At 40.0% G+C, this 17,064-nt stretch overlaps 2 protein-coding genes across 2 annotated transcripts in view; both read left to right on the top strand.

Moving 5' to 3' along the window:
* Positions 1 to 159: 159 nt before the first annotated feature.
* LOC122993371 (activin receptor type-2B-like) lies at positions 160 to 12,158 on the top strand. The gene is made up of 11 exons (XM_044367499.1): positions 160 to 242; positions 2,415 to 2,622; positions 5,121 to 5,236; positions 6,104 to 6,255; positions 6,538 to 6,681; positions 6,794 to 6,937; positions 7,702 to 7,850; positions 8,039 to 8,153; positions 8,588 to 8,726; positions 9,000 to 9,130; positions 9,406 to 12,158. The coding sequence occupies exons 1-11, from the start codon at positions 191 to 193 to the stop codon at positions 9,598 to 9,600; spliced, it is 1,545 nt and encodes a 514-aa protein (XP_044223434.1). The 5' UTR covers positions 160 to 190; the 3' UTR covers positions 9,601 to 12,158.
* A 1,970-nt stretch (positions 12,159 to 14,128) lies between these two features.
* Positions 14,129 to 17,064, top strand: part of LOC122993659 (rho GTPase-activating protein 29-like) — a 30,250-nt gene continuing 27,314 nt past the window's right edge. The window contains exons 1-2 of the mRNA XM_044368006.1: positions 14,129 to 14,305; positions 15,065 to 15,453. Coding sequence (XP_044223941.1) covers positions 15,162 to 15,453 — 292 coding nt within the window. The 5' untranslated portion in view covers positions 14,129 to 14,305; positions 15,065 to 15,161. The remainder of the gene's footprint in view (positions 14,306 to 15,064; positions 15,454 to 17,064) is intronic.

Below are 17,064 nucleotides of genomic sequence, written 5' to 3'. Positions count from 1 at the left end.
TATCTTCTCTTGCAACATTGTTGCAGCGTCGCGGCTATTGACACGCGTTGTGGTGGTGGTGGTTAGGCTGCTGGAGGGACCGGGAGGCCTGTGGTCGTTTTGATCCTGGACTGATATTTTTGGACAACCTGAGTTTTAATGTTCGCGACGGAAAGAGGGGGGAATCTCTGTCCTGTATTTCAAACGGAACATGTCTTTTTCATGGCTGACTTGTTCACTTCTTCTGGGAACTTTATGCGCAGGTAAGCTGCTATTGTTGCTCTCTGAAATTGCAACAGTTATAGCGAATCGTTCATCCCGAAGCAGACACACACACACATATATATATGTATATATTTTAGGTGTTAATTTTCTGCGTTTGAAATTTGGACTCGCGAACGAGTTTATGTTTGTTAGTTGTTTCAACTTTTTTTTTTTTTTTTTTGGCAGTGAGTGCTACTGTGGAGATTTTATACCTATAAATCGCCTTTTCTCTGTTTGTACCTGTTTTAAACACTCGATAATTAGCACAGCGACAGCTTTGACTTATTTAAAAAATTCAAATATTTTAAACACTTTTATTAACCATGTAGTATTTCATGCCGAAAAAAAATGATTAATATCCAAATGTAAAACTGTTGCGTTCCCCTCGCCTTTCTTCACAGAGGCAGGAATAGAAGGCAGCAGCTGCATCAACATCCTGAAACCTTATAGGCTACATCTCAGGTCTGGACTCTTGTTTGTGGTTACAGCCTCAACAAGAGCCTTTGGAAGAAAAGAAAAGAGAGAGAGAGAGAGGAAAAAAAAACACTCCTCTGTACTGATTTTCATAAATCAATGGTGTTTGATTTGAACAGACAGCAGCTGTCTGCTTGTCTGAAGCCAGGTCTTTACCCTGAATTGAGGTTACTGTTACACACTGTGACTTGCTACCACGTGAAATTGAGCATGAGGGTTGTTTTTCTTTTGTTTAGTGTTTTTTTTTTATAATGCAACTCATATGGGAGATTTATTGTATGTCCCACACATGGATATCCTTCTCTCCCTAGCTAGGTATTCTACAAAGAGTTATTATGAAAACAATGACACCCACTTCTCCCCATCACCAAAAAAAAATTTTTTTTTAAGTTATTCCTCGATCTGTAATAAAAATTTCATTGAAGCACAGCTGACTCTTGTGTGCCTAATAGCAATGGGCTAATGCCTTTATGCTTTATAGATTAGAGCTTGGGAGTGTATAGTAAGCTGCTTCTCCAGAATTCATGTTGTTGTGGTGTAAGCCTCAGTAAGTGACAGAGGGAGGGGGGTTGGGGAATGATCTTGTAGTAAAAGTCCTCCCGGATCATGTGACCACAGATATCAGAAATGCCATCTCTGCTCAATGGAGCATTGAGCATCACCGCTGTGTGTGTGTGTGTGTGTATGTGTGTGTATGTATGTATGTGTGTGTTTTTCCTTACTACCTTCCTTCCCTTCATACTTAATAATGAGCATGATGTTTGGTCATTGCATGCATCCCTGTATGCTATAATGAAGTCCATTGTATGCTGCTGGACAGCTAAATGTATGTATGTGTGCCTCTCTCTCTCCCTCTCTCTCTCCCTGTGTGTGTGTGTGTGTGTGTGTGTGTGTGTGTGTGTGTGTGTGTGTGTGTGTGTGTCTAATGGCTTGGTGGGGGTAACACTGGGGGGATGGGCAGCCTCCTATAGGCAGGGATTTAAAGAGACAGGCACTATTTTTTTCTGTGAACAAAGATTAAGCATGAATGTCCGAGCCGTAACGTGAATGACATTTACTGGCCTGTTATCTGCTTCATTGTTTCATCAAAAACACGTCTTCTACATGTTGCGTGCGTTGAGTCCCAACATTAAATCATTAAAGAGGAAGAATAAACGCAAATTCAGCAACATTGGGGGGAGATTGACAGCCATTGTTACGTTTCGGCTGGGTTAGGGAAAATTCTTCCTCCTAAATGACAGTAAAAGCCCCTTTTAAAGAAGAAGGTCTTATCTGTCTTTCCAGATGTGTCATACTTCAGAAGGATCCAGGAGTCCTTATCTGTAGAAGTAGCATGCTGGTGTGTTTCTATACAACAGCAGGGGCATATCATTGTTTCTCTAAAGCTAATTAAATCCTGTCATTTTTCCTCCTTTTTTTTAAGTTGTTACTGTCTGAAAAGATCTTTTAGTGAACGGGATTATGCTGAACTACTATTCAGCAACAATTTCTCAGCCCAGAGGAACTCCCTTTTTTTTTTTTTTTTTTACTACAGAGGGATCCCAAATTTGGCTGTATGCCAAAGTGCTGATAGAGGCTCTTCTCTGAGAGGTTTCTTAGTGGCAACGAACGGCTCCTGCACCATATGTCTCGCGCTTCCACTGTCGAGTTTCGATTCATTACAATGTGAGCTGACTGAGGCCTTCTGTCCATCTCAGGGTACAGTCTGGGCGAAGCAGAGACCCGGGAGTGTGTGTACTACAATGATAACTGGCGAACGGAGAGGACCAACCAGAGCGGCTTCGAGCGCTGTGAGGGGGAGAAGGACAAGCGACTGCACTGTTATGCCTCCTGGCTCAACTCCTCAGGGACTATCAAGCTGGTGAAGAAAGGCTGCTGGCTGGACGACTTCAACTGCTATGACAGGTCAGGTCACGGAGCGAGGTCATCGCCACCGTGCGTTGACATTTATAATTTAGGTATCTGGCTCATGCCCAGAGTGAGTGGCAGCGAGAGAACAGAGAAATCTGCCTCTGTTACCCACACGTGGTTCAATATATCTTCATTTATCTGACCTGGGGCGTTCTCAGGGACAGAAATAAAAGGTGTTGAGAAGATGAGACGATTAATCAATTATTTGACACACAATAATTAATACATCGCTGAAATCATGGCAAACGTTTGCAAGCCCCTGCATCACAAATATGAGGATTCGCTCTTTTTCAATTTTTTTTTTAAATATTATTCTAAATTAAATATCTTTTGGGTTTTGACCCGTTGGTTGGAGAAAACATGCAATTAAAAGATTTCATCTTGCGCTCTGGGAACATTTTACAGTCGAAGCAACAGATTAATCACCACTGAAAATTGATAGTCGCGGCCCCGAAAAGGTCTAAACCTGGCAAACATGACGTCAAATAAAGAGATTCAGGAGGCTGTATATCACCAGATTAGCTGTGGTCTCTCTTCATTATTGATTGATTTTTGTTCATTTACAGTACCTTTTATCAGTAAATCTCAACACAGTTCAAACAAGTAACATAAAGGGTGAGTGACAAAAAGCAGATCCATTCACACTACAAGCAAACTAGCTCTGCAACTAACATTTATTTTCCTTATTGGTTAAGCTACCTATTCTTTTCTAGATCAATTGATTAGTCATTTGGTCTGTAAAATGTCAGAAAATGGTGAAAAATGTCGATCAGCGTCTCCCAAAGCTGAACCAACAGTCCACAACCCAAAGACATTAAGTTTACTGTCATGAAAGACTAAAGAAACATTAAAAAAAATCACATTTGAGAAGCTGGAATCAGATTATTTGGGTATTATTTCTTTAAAAAAAGATAATTGTTGCAGCTCTAAAGCAAACACATGTAAAAATAAAGTACATACAGATGGCAAACACTGCATATGAACCTTAATATACAATGATATGGATTAAAATATACAAAAACGAATGTATACCTGAAGGTATGTAGCTTACTGTGAGCACACATGCAACCACCTATACACACACACTGCATATCAAGTCTAAATTATTGAATGTGTTACATAATTCAGACCGTAAGGCCAGGTGAACAGGCTGAGGTAGAGTGAAGTAATGTGAAAATGAAGTTCATGATCTTGTTTTGAGAAAACCGGGACCAGGCTTCTCTATTGAGAACTTCTTTCTAAAAGTAGGGATTTATGTCGGGCGAACGCTCCACAACCAGCAGCTCTCCCGTGTATTCTCTCTGTAGAAATAACCAGATAGCCCGCCCCAACGGTGCAGAGTACAGCTCAGTGTCCACAGCACCGACGATGGCAGAGAGATACGGTGGCACCGGGCCACTCAGGATTTTGTAAGTCACGGGGAGAATTTTAAACAAGCCTTTTATCAGGAGCCAGCGCAGAGTTGTGTGGCGTGATGAAACTTTTCTAGTTTTTTAATATTCCTGCCGCAGCATTTCAAACAAGAGCCGGAGATCTCTGGTGGCTCACCGAGGCAAGGCACAGAAAAGAGAACTGTAATAATTGCTCCTACATGACACGTTCTTTGTGTATGAAAGGGTTTACCATTAGCTGCCATTAAAGTAGTTCATTTCTGCATTGATTTGTGGCCTTTTCATGTGTTAGACTTCAAGGTATTTCTGTGCAGATTTTTGAGAATTTCAGGAACAAGTTTGTGTTTCTTGAAGAGTAATTAATAACCGCTATTTTGAGTGACAAATTAGCACATTAATGATAATCAGCAACTGAATATCTTAAACTAAAAGCAGTTTTTTTTTTTTTGGAAAGGTGTTGCTGGAATGGGATGCACGCAAATTGCAGGTTTTGATGCCGCTACAAATTTGTTGACAGTTTCAAGGGAAATTGCTTTGAACTGAAGTGCTGTTGGCTGTAATTATAACTGTAGAGACAGTGCAGCGGGACCTGGGGAAAAAAAGAAATATTCTGATCAGTTTCATGTGAGTGAAAAGTGAAAGACGACAAAGATTAAAAGTGCTGTTAAAGAGCAGATATCTGCAGTTATGTGCATACAGGGTTAGAAACCTTGTGATTCCTATGAGTTTGGGATCAGCGTTTTTAGTGTCCCTTAGGTTGATAATTAAGATTAATAAGATATATTCTCGGCAAAACAAGATTTTGCTCACTCAAGTTAACAATGTAAACTTTGTCTGTTCATACAGTGGCGCCGTTAGTAGTAACCAACACGGAGGAGCGCACAGGTTAAAGCCAGATTCCAGGCAATAAACAGAACAAATGTAACTTTGTCCGTAGAGAGTTTATGTACAGCACGAAAAAAAACCAAGAGCCAGACACTCAAATTGAAGTCTGTATCTCAAAACATTGCATTAACGGTTGTTAAAATAGTTTCGACATGTATCTGGTTTCAGCGTTTGATTATCTGAGCAATAATATAGGTGTGTCGTCTGTCGCTTTAGGCAAGAGTGTGTCTCCATGGAGGAAAACCCTCAGGTCTTCTTCTGCTGCTGCGAGGGCAACTACTGCAATGAACGATTCACCCACCTTCCTGACATGATTGGCAATGGCAGCCGAGGTGAGTGGCAAATGCATCCTACATATAGCACAAGCAGAAAATAGGTCTTTGCTTTTCCCCTCAGATTAGTGGGATTGAAGCTTAGCTATGCATCTAGTAGTAAAAAAAAAAAAACCCATGTGTATCCTGTTATGTTCAAAACACATGTATTTTACACATACATGGCAGTTTTTCATGAATATTGCTAAATGATGTCTTCTATATCTGTGTGGATTAGAACCACCGTCAAAAATTTTAAAAATATTTAGCTAATTGACATTGTAGTTTTCCTGAAAGTGTGATCAACACGTGAGACTGAAATTATAGCATGAACACATTCTTAAATACAGTGAATTGAGACAAAGCTGATATTGAATTTTGCAATTCCCTGTTTGCTGAATGTAAAAGTACACCATGTTCATTTGCTTTTTGGATCAGATTAGATTTTATTTGCACAAAGGATACAATAAAAATATTACACAGTAAAAAGTTATATTAAATTGTGCAGGAGAGGAAGGAAGCCCAAAGGCCTTATACAAAGTCCTCCCCTTCATCTCAACAAATCAGGAAACTGAGTCATAAAACAATATAACATCAAATAGACAAAGAAACATTTACAGCAAAAAACTAATAGAATTGCAGAATTCAGTATCCTTATTTGTCCAGTGCTGCATCCCAGCTAACTAGTAGATTTTCAACAACCTATTTGTTGCATTTCTACAGACCGTGCAGAGACTAATTTGCCAGTTGAGGAAGAAGATTGGACAGTCTAGATAAAATGTTACCCTGCTCTTTTAAAAACAGGTCTCACAGTCCGTGAGGGATGCTGATAATAACCTACATGTCATAAAGCTGACATGCCGTAATTACTCTGTTCCTCCTTGACAGTGAAAATCCGGCCTCCACCCCGAGTGCCGTCCCTGCTCAATGTGCTGGTGTACTCCCTGCTGCCTCTCTGCGTGCTGTCCCTGGCCCTCGTCCTGGCCTTGTGGATGTACCGCCACCGCAAACCTCCCTACGGCCATGTAGATCTGAGCGAGGTGAGACAGGCCATACTTCAGTCTGACACACTTAAAGTGGTAGTCTATGACAGCTGAGGCACTGCAAACATTTTTTTTTTTCCTCCATTTGTTTTTTTGTTTTTTTCTGTCGACAAAGTTTGAGTTTCCAGACTGTTTGTCACTCATGCTGGCTGTTGCCGCTAATGCTCATTATGCAGGTCTTCTGTTCTTGTAATGTTTTGTAGAAGAGGCGGGAAAATCTTTTGATATAAATTCAGCAGCAGAACAGGAGTAACTGGTTTTACTTGTCTTGTTATTCAGGATCCCGGACCAGCTCCTCCATCTCCCTTGGTGGGTCAGAAACCTCTGCAGCTGCTGGAAATCAAAGCCAGGGGGCGCTTTGGTTGTGTTTGGAAAGCTCAGTTGATGAGTGAATATGTTGCTGTAAAGATCTTCCCTGTTCAGGTGTGTCATCATCTATTCAAGGCACAGTTTTTTATCTTGTCCTTTGCTGTGTAAAAGTTTTTGTCTTAATCATCATAACCTAAACTTAACTATGTGGATTTTGTGTTTACAGGATAAGCAGTCATGGCAAAATGAGCGGGACATATTCCTGACTCCCGGGATGCGACATGAGAACATTTTGCGTTACATCGGAGCAGAGAAGCACGGAACCAACCTGGAGACAGAGCTGTGGCTTATCACAGAGTTTCACGAAAGGGTGAGCACACATCTTCCCATATATATTATATATACACACACCCACCCACACATACACACACATAGTTATATATATATATATATATACCCACATATAGCACATTCATGTTGGATATAGGGCTTCTGTGTTGACCAGCACTGCTGGATATTTTCCAATATTGGCAGGGGCCTTTATTTACCTCAACAAAAGAGCATTACTGTTTTTATTAAAGGCAGAGCTTTATTACTTATGGCAGGACTGCAGCTCCAACTATATGTAAGGGTGATCTTAGAGCTGCTTAGATTTACACAAATTGTGTAGTGTAAAATTATTACAGGCATTTGATGTCAAATACCGCTAGTATCAAAAATATCAGCAATAATGAAGTAAAATGATACCTTTTTTCTGACCTTTAGGCTACCAGAACATCCTGTTCATTGGTCTTGTCAACAGTGGTATTATTATATCAACACAGGATTAAACAGTAACTGCCTTAACCACAACGTAGCATTATATTTGTATAATGACTGGTATCACCTTTATCCATAGACATGATGCTAACAGTTGCCATGAGTGTATACAGCATCTCTTTTAGTTTCAATGTTTTAATTTGTGTAGGTACTTTTAAATTATATTTTAAGCTTTATTTTAATAGTTTAATCTCTGGGGTAGCAGATAAAGTGAAACACAGGACCAAAAAAATAATCTACACACATCTTCTTACACACCAAGTTCCATCTTTAACCCTCGATCCTGACTCTTCTGTGTGTTTGGCATGTGTGCAGGGATCATTGACAGACCACCTGAAGGGTAACACTGTGACCTGGAGCGAGCTGTGTCACATAGCAGAGACCATGTCCCGCGGCTTGGCTTACCTCCATGAGGACATTCCGAGCTACAAGGGAGAGGGGCCCAAACCCACCATAGCGCACAGGTAGGGGGAAAAGCATACATGGCTCCTGGCTCCAAACGCTGAAAACATAATTGCACCTGATTTTTAGCTCAAGCCTTTGATTAGTACTGCCTTCTCCTGGTTATGCTTGATTTAGGAAAAATTTGCCCTTGAAGTACATACAACATAATTACAACATTGCGATTATTGTCCCGAAATTAAATTCCCAGGGACTTCAAGAGTAAGAATGTTATGCTACGAGATGATCTGGCTGCAGTCATTGGAGACTTTGGACTCGCTGTACGGTTTGAACCAGGAAAACCTCCAGGAGATACTCATGGCCAGGTATACAATCCCTTCATTTTTGTGTTTCTACAGTTTCTTCATTCGCTCTATGATACAAGTCCTACTGTCACCTGGGTTTTGATGAAACATTCACATAAGCTTAATATACAATATGCAGGTTCTCTAGTAAATATTAACTTGGAAAAAAGAGAATATTAATGCTGTGAATTTCCTATTGAGAGATTGAAAAGAACTCAAAACTGTTAATTCAGGCAGCAGAGTGGTTTAAAAAAGGTTCGGACACTGCTGCTTTAAGCAAAACCGGCAGCCAATCAGGATCCTGTTAAATACAAAAGCATTATTTTGCTTTGCTTTATTTGGCTCAGCTAATAATTTTACCATCTGTACATCATATTAGCTCGATAGCATCAGTAGCCCTCAAAAACCACATCCTTGCACACGCTCATAAAGACTCATTTCCCTTAACCTGCCAGGTGGGTACGAGGCGTTACATGGCTCCAGAGGTGCTGGAGGGAGCCATCAACTTCCAGAGAGACTCCTTCCTGAGGATAGACATGTACGCCATGGGCTTGGTGCTGTGGGAGCTGGTGTCTCGCTGCTCAGAGAACGACGGTGAGTCAAACAGTGCAGGAATGCTGCTTCTTCGCCCACAGGTGAAAGGTCACCCTGCTTCAGGCTGATCCAGTAAACAAAGGATTAGTTTTCGTTTTGCCTGGGAAAGCTATCTGATGAAGGTTAAAGGTGTAATGTGGTTAAAGTTACTCTTTCAAAAAAAACAAAACCGGTTTTCATTTTGCTGACTTTTCAATACTGTGCTATTTTTCCCCCGGTCTGTGTGTGTGTGTAATGTGCTTTTCATCCTGTGGCCTTATTGCCTCTCTTCAGGTACAGTTGGCGAGTATATGCTGCCGTTTGAGGATGAAATAGGCCAGCATCCCTCCCTGGAGGATCTGCAGGATGTGGTCGTGCACAAGAAGATGCGTCCCGTCATCAAGGACTGCTGGCTCAAACATCCTGTGAGTAAGAGTGGAAGAATTGCTCCCGCATTTTCAGCTGCAAAGCCAGGATGTCATACATCCTTTTTTCCAGGCAATAAAGCTCGATTATCTGAGGTCATGGTTCTCTGAATCAGTTATGTTTTTCCTCTTTCTGAAACTTGATTAGCGTTCACTGAGAGATTTATGTCTTTATGAAAGAACTTTTTCTTAACTGTTTGGGTTCAGTAATCACGCCTGTTCATTTAAAAATATTCATCTATAAACTGCTCTAATGTCACGTTTTGTGGCCGCAGGGTTTGAGCCAGATGTGCGAGACCATTGAGGAATGCTGGGACCACGACGCAGAGGCGCGCCTGTCCGCCGGCTGCGTCGAGGAGCGCATCGGCCAGATAGCCAGGACGATCAGCAGCACTACCTCAGACAGCCCCGTCTCCATTGTGACGTCTCTCACCAACGAGGACCTACCTCCCAAAGAGTCCAGTACCTGAACGGGTGACACCATCCTTCACCCAGGCTCCTGACTTTTTATTTTTTCAAATCCAAACTCAGCGGATCTCCGTGAATATTTAAAAACATAAAAAAAAAAAAAAAAAAAAACACTAGCAAATTGAATGCAGCTGCTATTTTATCCCAATACTGGTATTTTTTTTTTTTCCTGTTTTAATGTTTTCGGTGTTAAGTCGGATCTTACTAACACATCCATCTGCTGTAGTTTTGAAGTAGTAATAAGCTGTGCGATGGGCACGTCTGATAACACCCATGTGTCAAATCTTAAATGTCGTCATTACCTCATGTATTTCTTTTGTGTTAGTCTATTTTTTATTACCTCATGAGTTGTTCTCTTTGTTGTTTTTCCTGTCTGGTCATGATCGTCTGCGGCCAAATGAAATGAACCTTTGCTCCAAACCTCGGACGACGTGCTGCACACCTAGGAGGAACCGTTTTGAGACTGTTAGACGAAATATATTCATCTTCCTCAGGGGTCGAAGCTTCTCGGAATTTTTAAACTCGAGTGCGCTCCCTTATTTTAAACCTGTGAATGCCTCAGAATGAAAAAAAAAAAAAAAAAAAAGATCAAAACCCGATCGGAGCACAGCTGTTTTATCGTAAGGGAGGGAGCTAAATGGGAGCTGAGCAGTTGTATTAGACATTTGGACTTCTTGAAGATTTGGGACAAGCGTCTTGTCCCTGGGGAACTACCTCTCAGGTATCCAGTAGGCTTCTTTGGAACATTTTCTCTAAGTTGAGAGCCAAGCTATCCAGCTCGCTATCATGGACATATTCCTGGATTCTTTTTTTAATTGTAGAAATTCAGAGTTACTCCTTTGCCAGTGCCAGGGGCATTGACGGATGCTGTCTGGAGTTGCAATGTTACACATTCTTGATTTTAAACTGTGTGTTGTGCGAGCGTATGTGTGTTCGTGTGTGTGTGTGTGTGTGTGTGTGAGAGAGAGTTTGAAGACTAAATGATATGAGATGGATAGAGAGCGTGTTATAAGTAAGAACCATGGACAGGTAGTCGGGGTTTATCCTTGCGTGGGCCATACTTGAGTAAGCAACATGTCTGTTTTTAATTTTCATGGGTGTTTGTTCAATAGACTCAGTCGGACACCAGTCCCCAGATACCTCAGTCACTGTACGTCATGCAAGGAGAGCTCAAATGGTTGCCTTTGTCTCAAATGCAATGCCATAGTGTATCATAACATGAATACCATACATTGAATGTCCGTTATGCTGCTGTGACTATTCCAGGATACTCAAGGATTTGTAGATGTACATGTATTCTTTGTTAATATAACGCTAACATGTGATAACTATCCATGATATTATGTGAGGCTAATATTCTGTTTTTTTGTTTTTTTTTGTCTTTTTCTTTGACTGGGTAAGCCCTCAGCTGCTTACTCCTCCAGACTGACCTCAGATATTCTGACAAGTACCTCAGGCTTTTTCTACATGTATATCAAGTTGTGTTATGTATTTTATTGTGTTTTAGTAGTTGAGATATTTTATTGCTGGTTGGGTCTCTTGTCTGTGGAGATTTTTTTTTTTTTTTTTTTTTTAAATAGAGCCTGACCACAGTGTTAATGCTGTACAAATCTAAAAGAAGAGAGGCAGATTCTTGTAAATAGACCTGTACACACAGTTGCCGAACACTGATCTGTTTTTTTTTGTTTTCTTTTTTTTTTTTTAATAAGAAAGCAGGGCATTACTGTTCTCATTTCACAGAAACAGAAAAGGATTTCCAATTCCACCTCTACATATTTAAAAGTCATTTTGACAACTAGCCCTGTGATTATATATATATTTTCAGAGTTTTCAACATAGGAGGGTTGTGTTACTGATTTCTGTGAATAATGGTATCAGTTCCTCTGGATCAGAAGTTGTGTAGGTAGCACTTGCATTAGAAAGCTTAGTGTGTATACCATCAAAAGCAAGCAAACAAAAAGAAAAACAACAAAAAAAAAACCAACAAAAAAAAAAAATATCCCTAATGGTTCGTTGGCGGGTGGCTTCTGTGACCGGCCACTCGCTCAAAATGCCAGTTTGAACAGTATTACCTCAATATTAACCCGCTGATGTGATGTTCAGACCTGTTCAGTGATAGTTTAGCCACGTCGGACAACACACAGGCTCATCTGTTGTGCTTTGATTAGTGCTGTGGAAAAGATGGTGCTTTTAACAGTGGTCTGTAACGCTTGCGTCTGTGCAGTTTTGGTGAAGGACGTATATAAAAAAAAAAAAAAGAAAAAAACCCATCAATCAATACAGAACAATGTTTTTAGTGTTTGGAAATCATTGATGTGTTTATAACCACATGATTGATAATGCAGCCCTATTAGGAGTTATGTAAACAGTGGCATGTGCGTGGTCCAAGGGTCCAGCAATATTTATTATACAGCAATAGTCATTTGAATATCATAGTTCAAGTCAACTCATTAAACTCAGCTGTGACTTAGCAGTTTTCTTCTGCGTATCAATAAAAGTACATCTCATCACACCTGGATCATGTTCTGATGAGGACACATGTTAAAGCCTCCTGATAGGATTTAAAAAAAAAAAAAAAAAAAAAAGCTGTGGGTTGAATTATTATGTGGGAGCTGAACGTGACCCAGGTGCTTTCACGTATTGTGCCAGAAAACAACGATCACAAGAAAATCTACGGTGATTGCTTGTTACCTCCAAATGCTGTCTTACACCCAGCTCTTCTGAACAGAAAAACCAGTTACCTCATGCAGTACCTCGTTAGTAACACTAACATGGAGTCAGTCTCATCTTCAAAAAAAAAAAAAGGAAAAAAAGCAAAAAAAAACAACGTATCAATTATCGTGTATATATTTACTTGACAAATGTAAAGGGTTTCTTCCTTTTCATGTGTGAATCCTGTGAAAGCAAAATCCTTTTTTTTTTTTTTTTTTTTTTTTTAAATTTTACAGTCAACATATTGTTCATTTCTCATAGTGTGAATGGATGTTTGACTGAATCGTGTGACCTTCCCTGTTTATGTGAACTGTGTGTATGTGTGTGAATGTGCGGTCTGTGTTGATTGGTTTCACTAAACAGTACGAATGGTAACTTTATCTGTGCGTTGAAATGCTTAGAAATATAAACTAGATGAGAATACATCCATCTTTTTGTATATTAAAATAAAGACAAACACTGATTAACCATGTACATTGAATTATTTGTTTTTTATTCACATTTACTTTACAGGGTTTGCACACAATGCATAGTTAGATGAGGCATTAATTAGATGAAAATACAAAATTTGATGTGGGAAACTACATGATTACATTAGAAATGCAGAATATAGACTGTACTATTTATAATTTGTATTTTCTGAAAAAGCACTTGTTTTGTGAGTATTTCCAGTTCATGTTACTTGTACTTCATAACATTTGAGAGGTAAATATTGTCATTTATACTTTACTACATTTATTTACTATAGTTAAGAGTTATTTTTCTGATTCAGACTTTACATACAAGACATATGATCTCAAGTAGTGTAATTATTTCCAATAACTACTGCTTAAAAACCAGTATGTATGTGAATGCATCAGTAAAAAATAAGATTATAATATACTGAGAAGCTTTCACTTTTGATACTGCAAGTACTTTTGGCTGATAATACCTTTGTACTTTTACACATGTAAGATCTTGAATGCATTACTTACCTGTAATGGAGTAGTTTTACTTAAGTAAGGGATCTGAATACTTCACACAGATGTGCAACATCCTCAACTTAACCTCTGCTAGGGTTTGGAGTATGAGTGTTGCTTAGTTACGTTTGTACACTAGATGGCAGCAGTGGTACCACCAGTTTGGTTCAGTTGATCATTTTATTTGTCTGGGACAATGCCCAAAACTAAATGAGCCAGACTTGAGAGGATAACCATCATTTGGCCAGATATGAACAAGCAAATCAGATGGTCTAGCAATTATTTGATATGACTGAGTACCTCATACCCTTTGCTCCAAAAACATCACAACATAGCAACATGGGCACTACTATATATTTTAAAACCATGGGAAGTGTTGCAAATGGGGTGAGGTGTAACCTTGCCTTCTTCACCATACTGGTTTCTATCAAAAAACAAACCGACTCATATCCAGAGTTCTCAAAGAAATCCCCAAAGGAAAGGTACCGGTATATTGTTATGGTATACTGTAAATTATCTAGCACTTTCAGGGGTCATTTGAGCAATCCAGTTTCATCAGTTTCATCATCGTCTAATCAGTTTCATTTAAAACAAAACTAGTTCGATTGGAGCAGTTACTTGGTCTTTTCTTTTTAAAATAATTATTTTTGTAGTCATTCTTTTTTATTGGAGGATCAAGAATTCAACAGGTAAAATCAATAAACTCAACTCTTTGAAATACGACAAAATTCGATTCAGTTATAATCGTTGAAGGTCCGCCAGCCCTTGAAAGCATCATCGAGTTATCCGCTGAGAGGGGCTAGCCAATGAAAACGCGTTTAGACCGTCATGTGACAAACGGACTCGTAAATTACGATTGACTTGAGAGTTGCCGATAGTAGCGTACTTCTCGATGTACAGTGACTCAAAGCGGACAAGTTTGTGGCTTTGTCAGAGTTTGTTTTTTCTAACGGAAATTCCAGGGGTTTTCACTGGCTCCATTAAGCAAAGTTTTGTTTGGATATCGTGGCCATTATGTCATTACTGTGCCGAGCAGGTGAGTTTAAACATCGTATTTTGACTCTGCCAGCAAAGCAGTTTCTGACCTGGGTCGACTGTTTTAACCGGGGCAGCAGCAGCATCACTTTTCATTGTAAACTGTCCGGAAAAAGGTCGCCTGCAGTTAGTTTTCGTTTTTGCCGAAGTTTTGTAATTTCCTCCTGTGAGTTGACTTCGTTTTGGTCTTTGTAACTTAATGTGTCTATTTCCATCTATGTTTTGTTTTTATGAAGACGTATGGTAGTGTTTTTTGTTGTTTGGCAGATAATGTTATTTTACAAAAACAAGCTAGCTAACAGCTAAACGTTACTCAACGTTACAAATGTTACAGCTAAAAATTAGCCTACAAGATAAATCCTATCATGACACAATAAATGACGTTAAAAGATATAAATTGACTCTTATGAGAAACAAAAAATACAATTAAATATATTTTGCTTTCTTTAAACTAAATACTTAATGTCAAAAACTCTTAGTTTATATAAAAACAGATAAGACTTTAACGTTAGACACATTAGTAACTGTTAATATGGTGAAGTTATTTATTTGCAGGACAAATTCATGTCATTTATATTAGATTTTAGAGTGTATAACGTAACTTTACTTAAAGTTGTGTGGTTTAAGTGGTTACTACACATGTATAACAGGTCTTGAACAATTTAATTATACAGTAGATTGATGAGTGTGGAGAGGAGACCTCACACACACACACACACACACACACACACCATCTTTACACACCTTTCTCTGTCGTCAGTGTCAGCCATCCAGGGATCAGGCCAGTGTGGTGAGTTCAGGGGCTAGCTGGCCTGCTGTACCCTCCTCAAAGGGTGGCACCTACACTGACTGCTAGGATGCATCGAAAGAGCAGCAGCGGCAGCAATGGTAGTGGTGAGATGAAGAACACCCAGGGTCTCCCACGACACCACTCCAGGCCCCACACGGGATCTCTGTCGGCTGGATCCACCAAGACGTGGGATATGGGCCGTAACTCCAAGACCCCCAACCCTCTGAGTAGCATGGGGATAACGTTTCGCCTGGCGGGAGACTCAGGAGTGGACCCAGAGTATGTCATACAGCTGGTGAATGATGTGCGGTGGTTTGCTGATGTACTGCTCAACCTCAAGGAGGCTTTCCAGTGTAAAGGTGAGTTCAGGAGGAGCTGGAATGCAGAGATGTTTGTGGAGATCAGGGAAGTGGAACACCATAAAATGACATACTTGTAGAAAGGAAATTCACCCTTGGATACTCTTCTTCGATACAATATCATTAATATAGGATGTTCAGCACATTCTAGGGGTTATTTCTGATATAGTACATTAGGGTAGGCAATTTAGTGTACACCGCTTTCCACTTTTGTACATCTTCTTCAATCTCAAACCCCAGAGAACAGTTGGAAATGTGTTGCATTCAGGTGATGGTTCTTAGAGTACTATTCGTAGTATGATAAGAGCAAGCAAAGCCTTTAACAAAATCAATCGGCTGCATTGCATTCTGGTCTAACAATGCCACTGTCTGCAGAGAAAATAATATCTCTGCCTCTTCTGTGATGGGTTTTTTGTTGTGTAAGTGCTGAAAAATGGTGATTCTGGAGAGAAACCCTTGATCTTTGAACTGAGGCATTTGTGCTAAAACCTAATGTTTACCATTGATGCTCTAGATAGCTGAATTTCTCTGCCTGCAAATTCCACTGCAGTTACACTGGTAATGTATTGACAAGATGTCATGTTGTCTTTGTTTTTGGGCAGTTGTCTACAGGAATTATAAATACTACTAATGTACAAGCACACCTAAAGCTTCCTGAACAGTGTTATAGGGTGGACTTTTCCTTTGAAGCAAAACATGATACAGTGCTGAAGCTGTTTATTACAGGTCAACACAATATCTCACACTTAACTGTCCTTAAAACTTTGACCATAACTTATGGAAAGTGCATGATCCCATCACTGTCTTTGTCCTGCTTTGGTATCTTCTTTGCTAAAGACCACAAAAATATGGTTACAGTCATGGCACTGTGACGTGCTTAGGATAAAATGCCCAGGAAGGCTATGTGTTTTCTGTGATGCTACAGATGGTAACTAAAGCCCGGAGTTTGTTTAGACAGATTGCCGGTGACGGACAACCAGAACCACCTGTGGAGTGTCAGTTTATGGTGTGATAACAGCCTCACTGCTAACATGCTGGAGCGCTTTCAGTGTTGTGACTGTTTTAACAACTACACACACCTACACACCGCCACACACAAGCATACGAGCGGAGCAGACACAGGTTACTTAGTTTTGATGATTTGGCTCTTGTTTTCAGGCACTCATACAAACACTCTACCCACACAAATGCACACAGGACTTCTGAGCTTCACAGCAACATTTACACTGACTTTTTGTTGACTCTTATATTCCTCTGACTGAGAAATCTCTTTCTGTTGAACCTACTACCGCTATTACAACACTACTACTCCTACTGTAAAAGACACATACCTACACACACACACACACACAGACACACACACACACACACACACACACACACACACACACACACACACACACAATCTGAGGTCCAACAGCAGGTCTGGCAGTGGGAGTGAGTTGTTTAGCCATTCCTCTGGCTGGAGGAGTGAGGCCTCTGTGAGTGAGCCTTGGCTTGTGTTGTGCTGAGTGTTGCACTGAGCATTTGGCATATTTGCATCCCCATTAAAAACAGCTCTTATTCAGCAGGTGGGGATGAAATCATACCACATGACCCTATAATGTCATT

This window comes from Thunnus albacares, chromosome 12 (genome assembly GCF_914725855.1).
Source record: "Thunnus albacares chromosome 12, fThuAlb1.1, whole genome shotgun sequence".
Classification (NCBI taxonomy): Eukaryota; Metazoa; Chordata; class Actinopteri; order Scombriformes; family Scombridae; genus Thunnus; species Thunnus albacares.
This window is presented reverse-complemented; position numbering and strand designations above follow the sequence as displayed.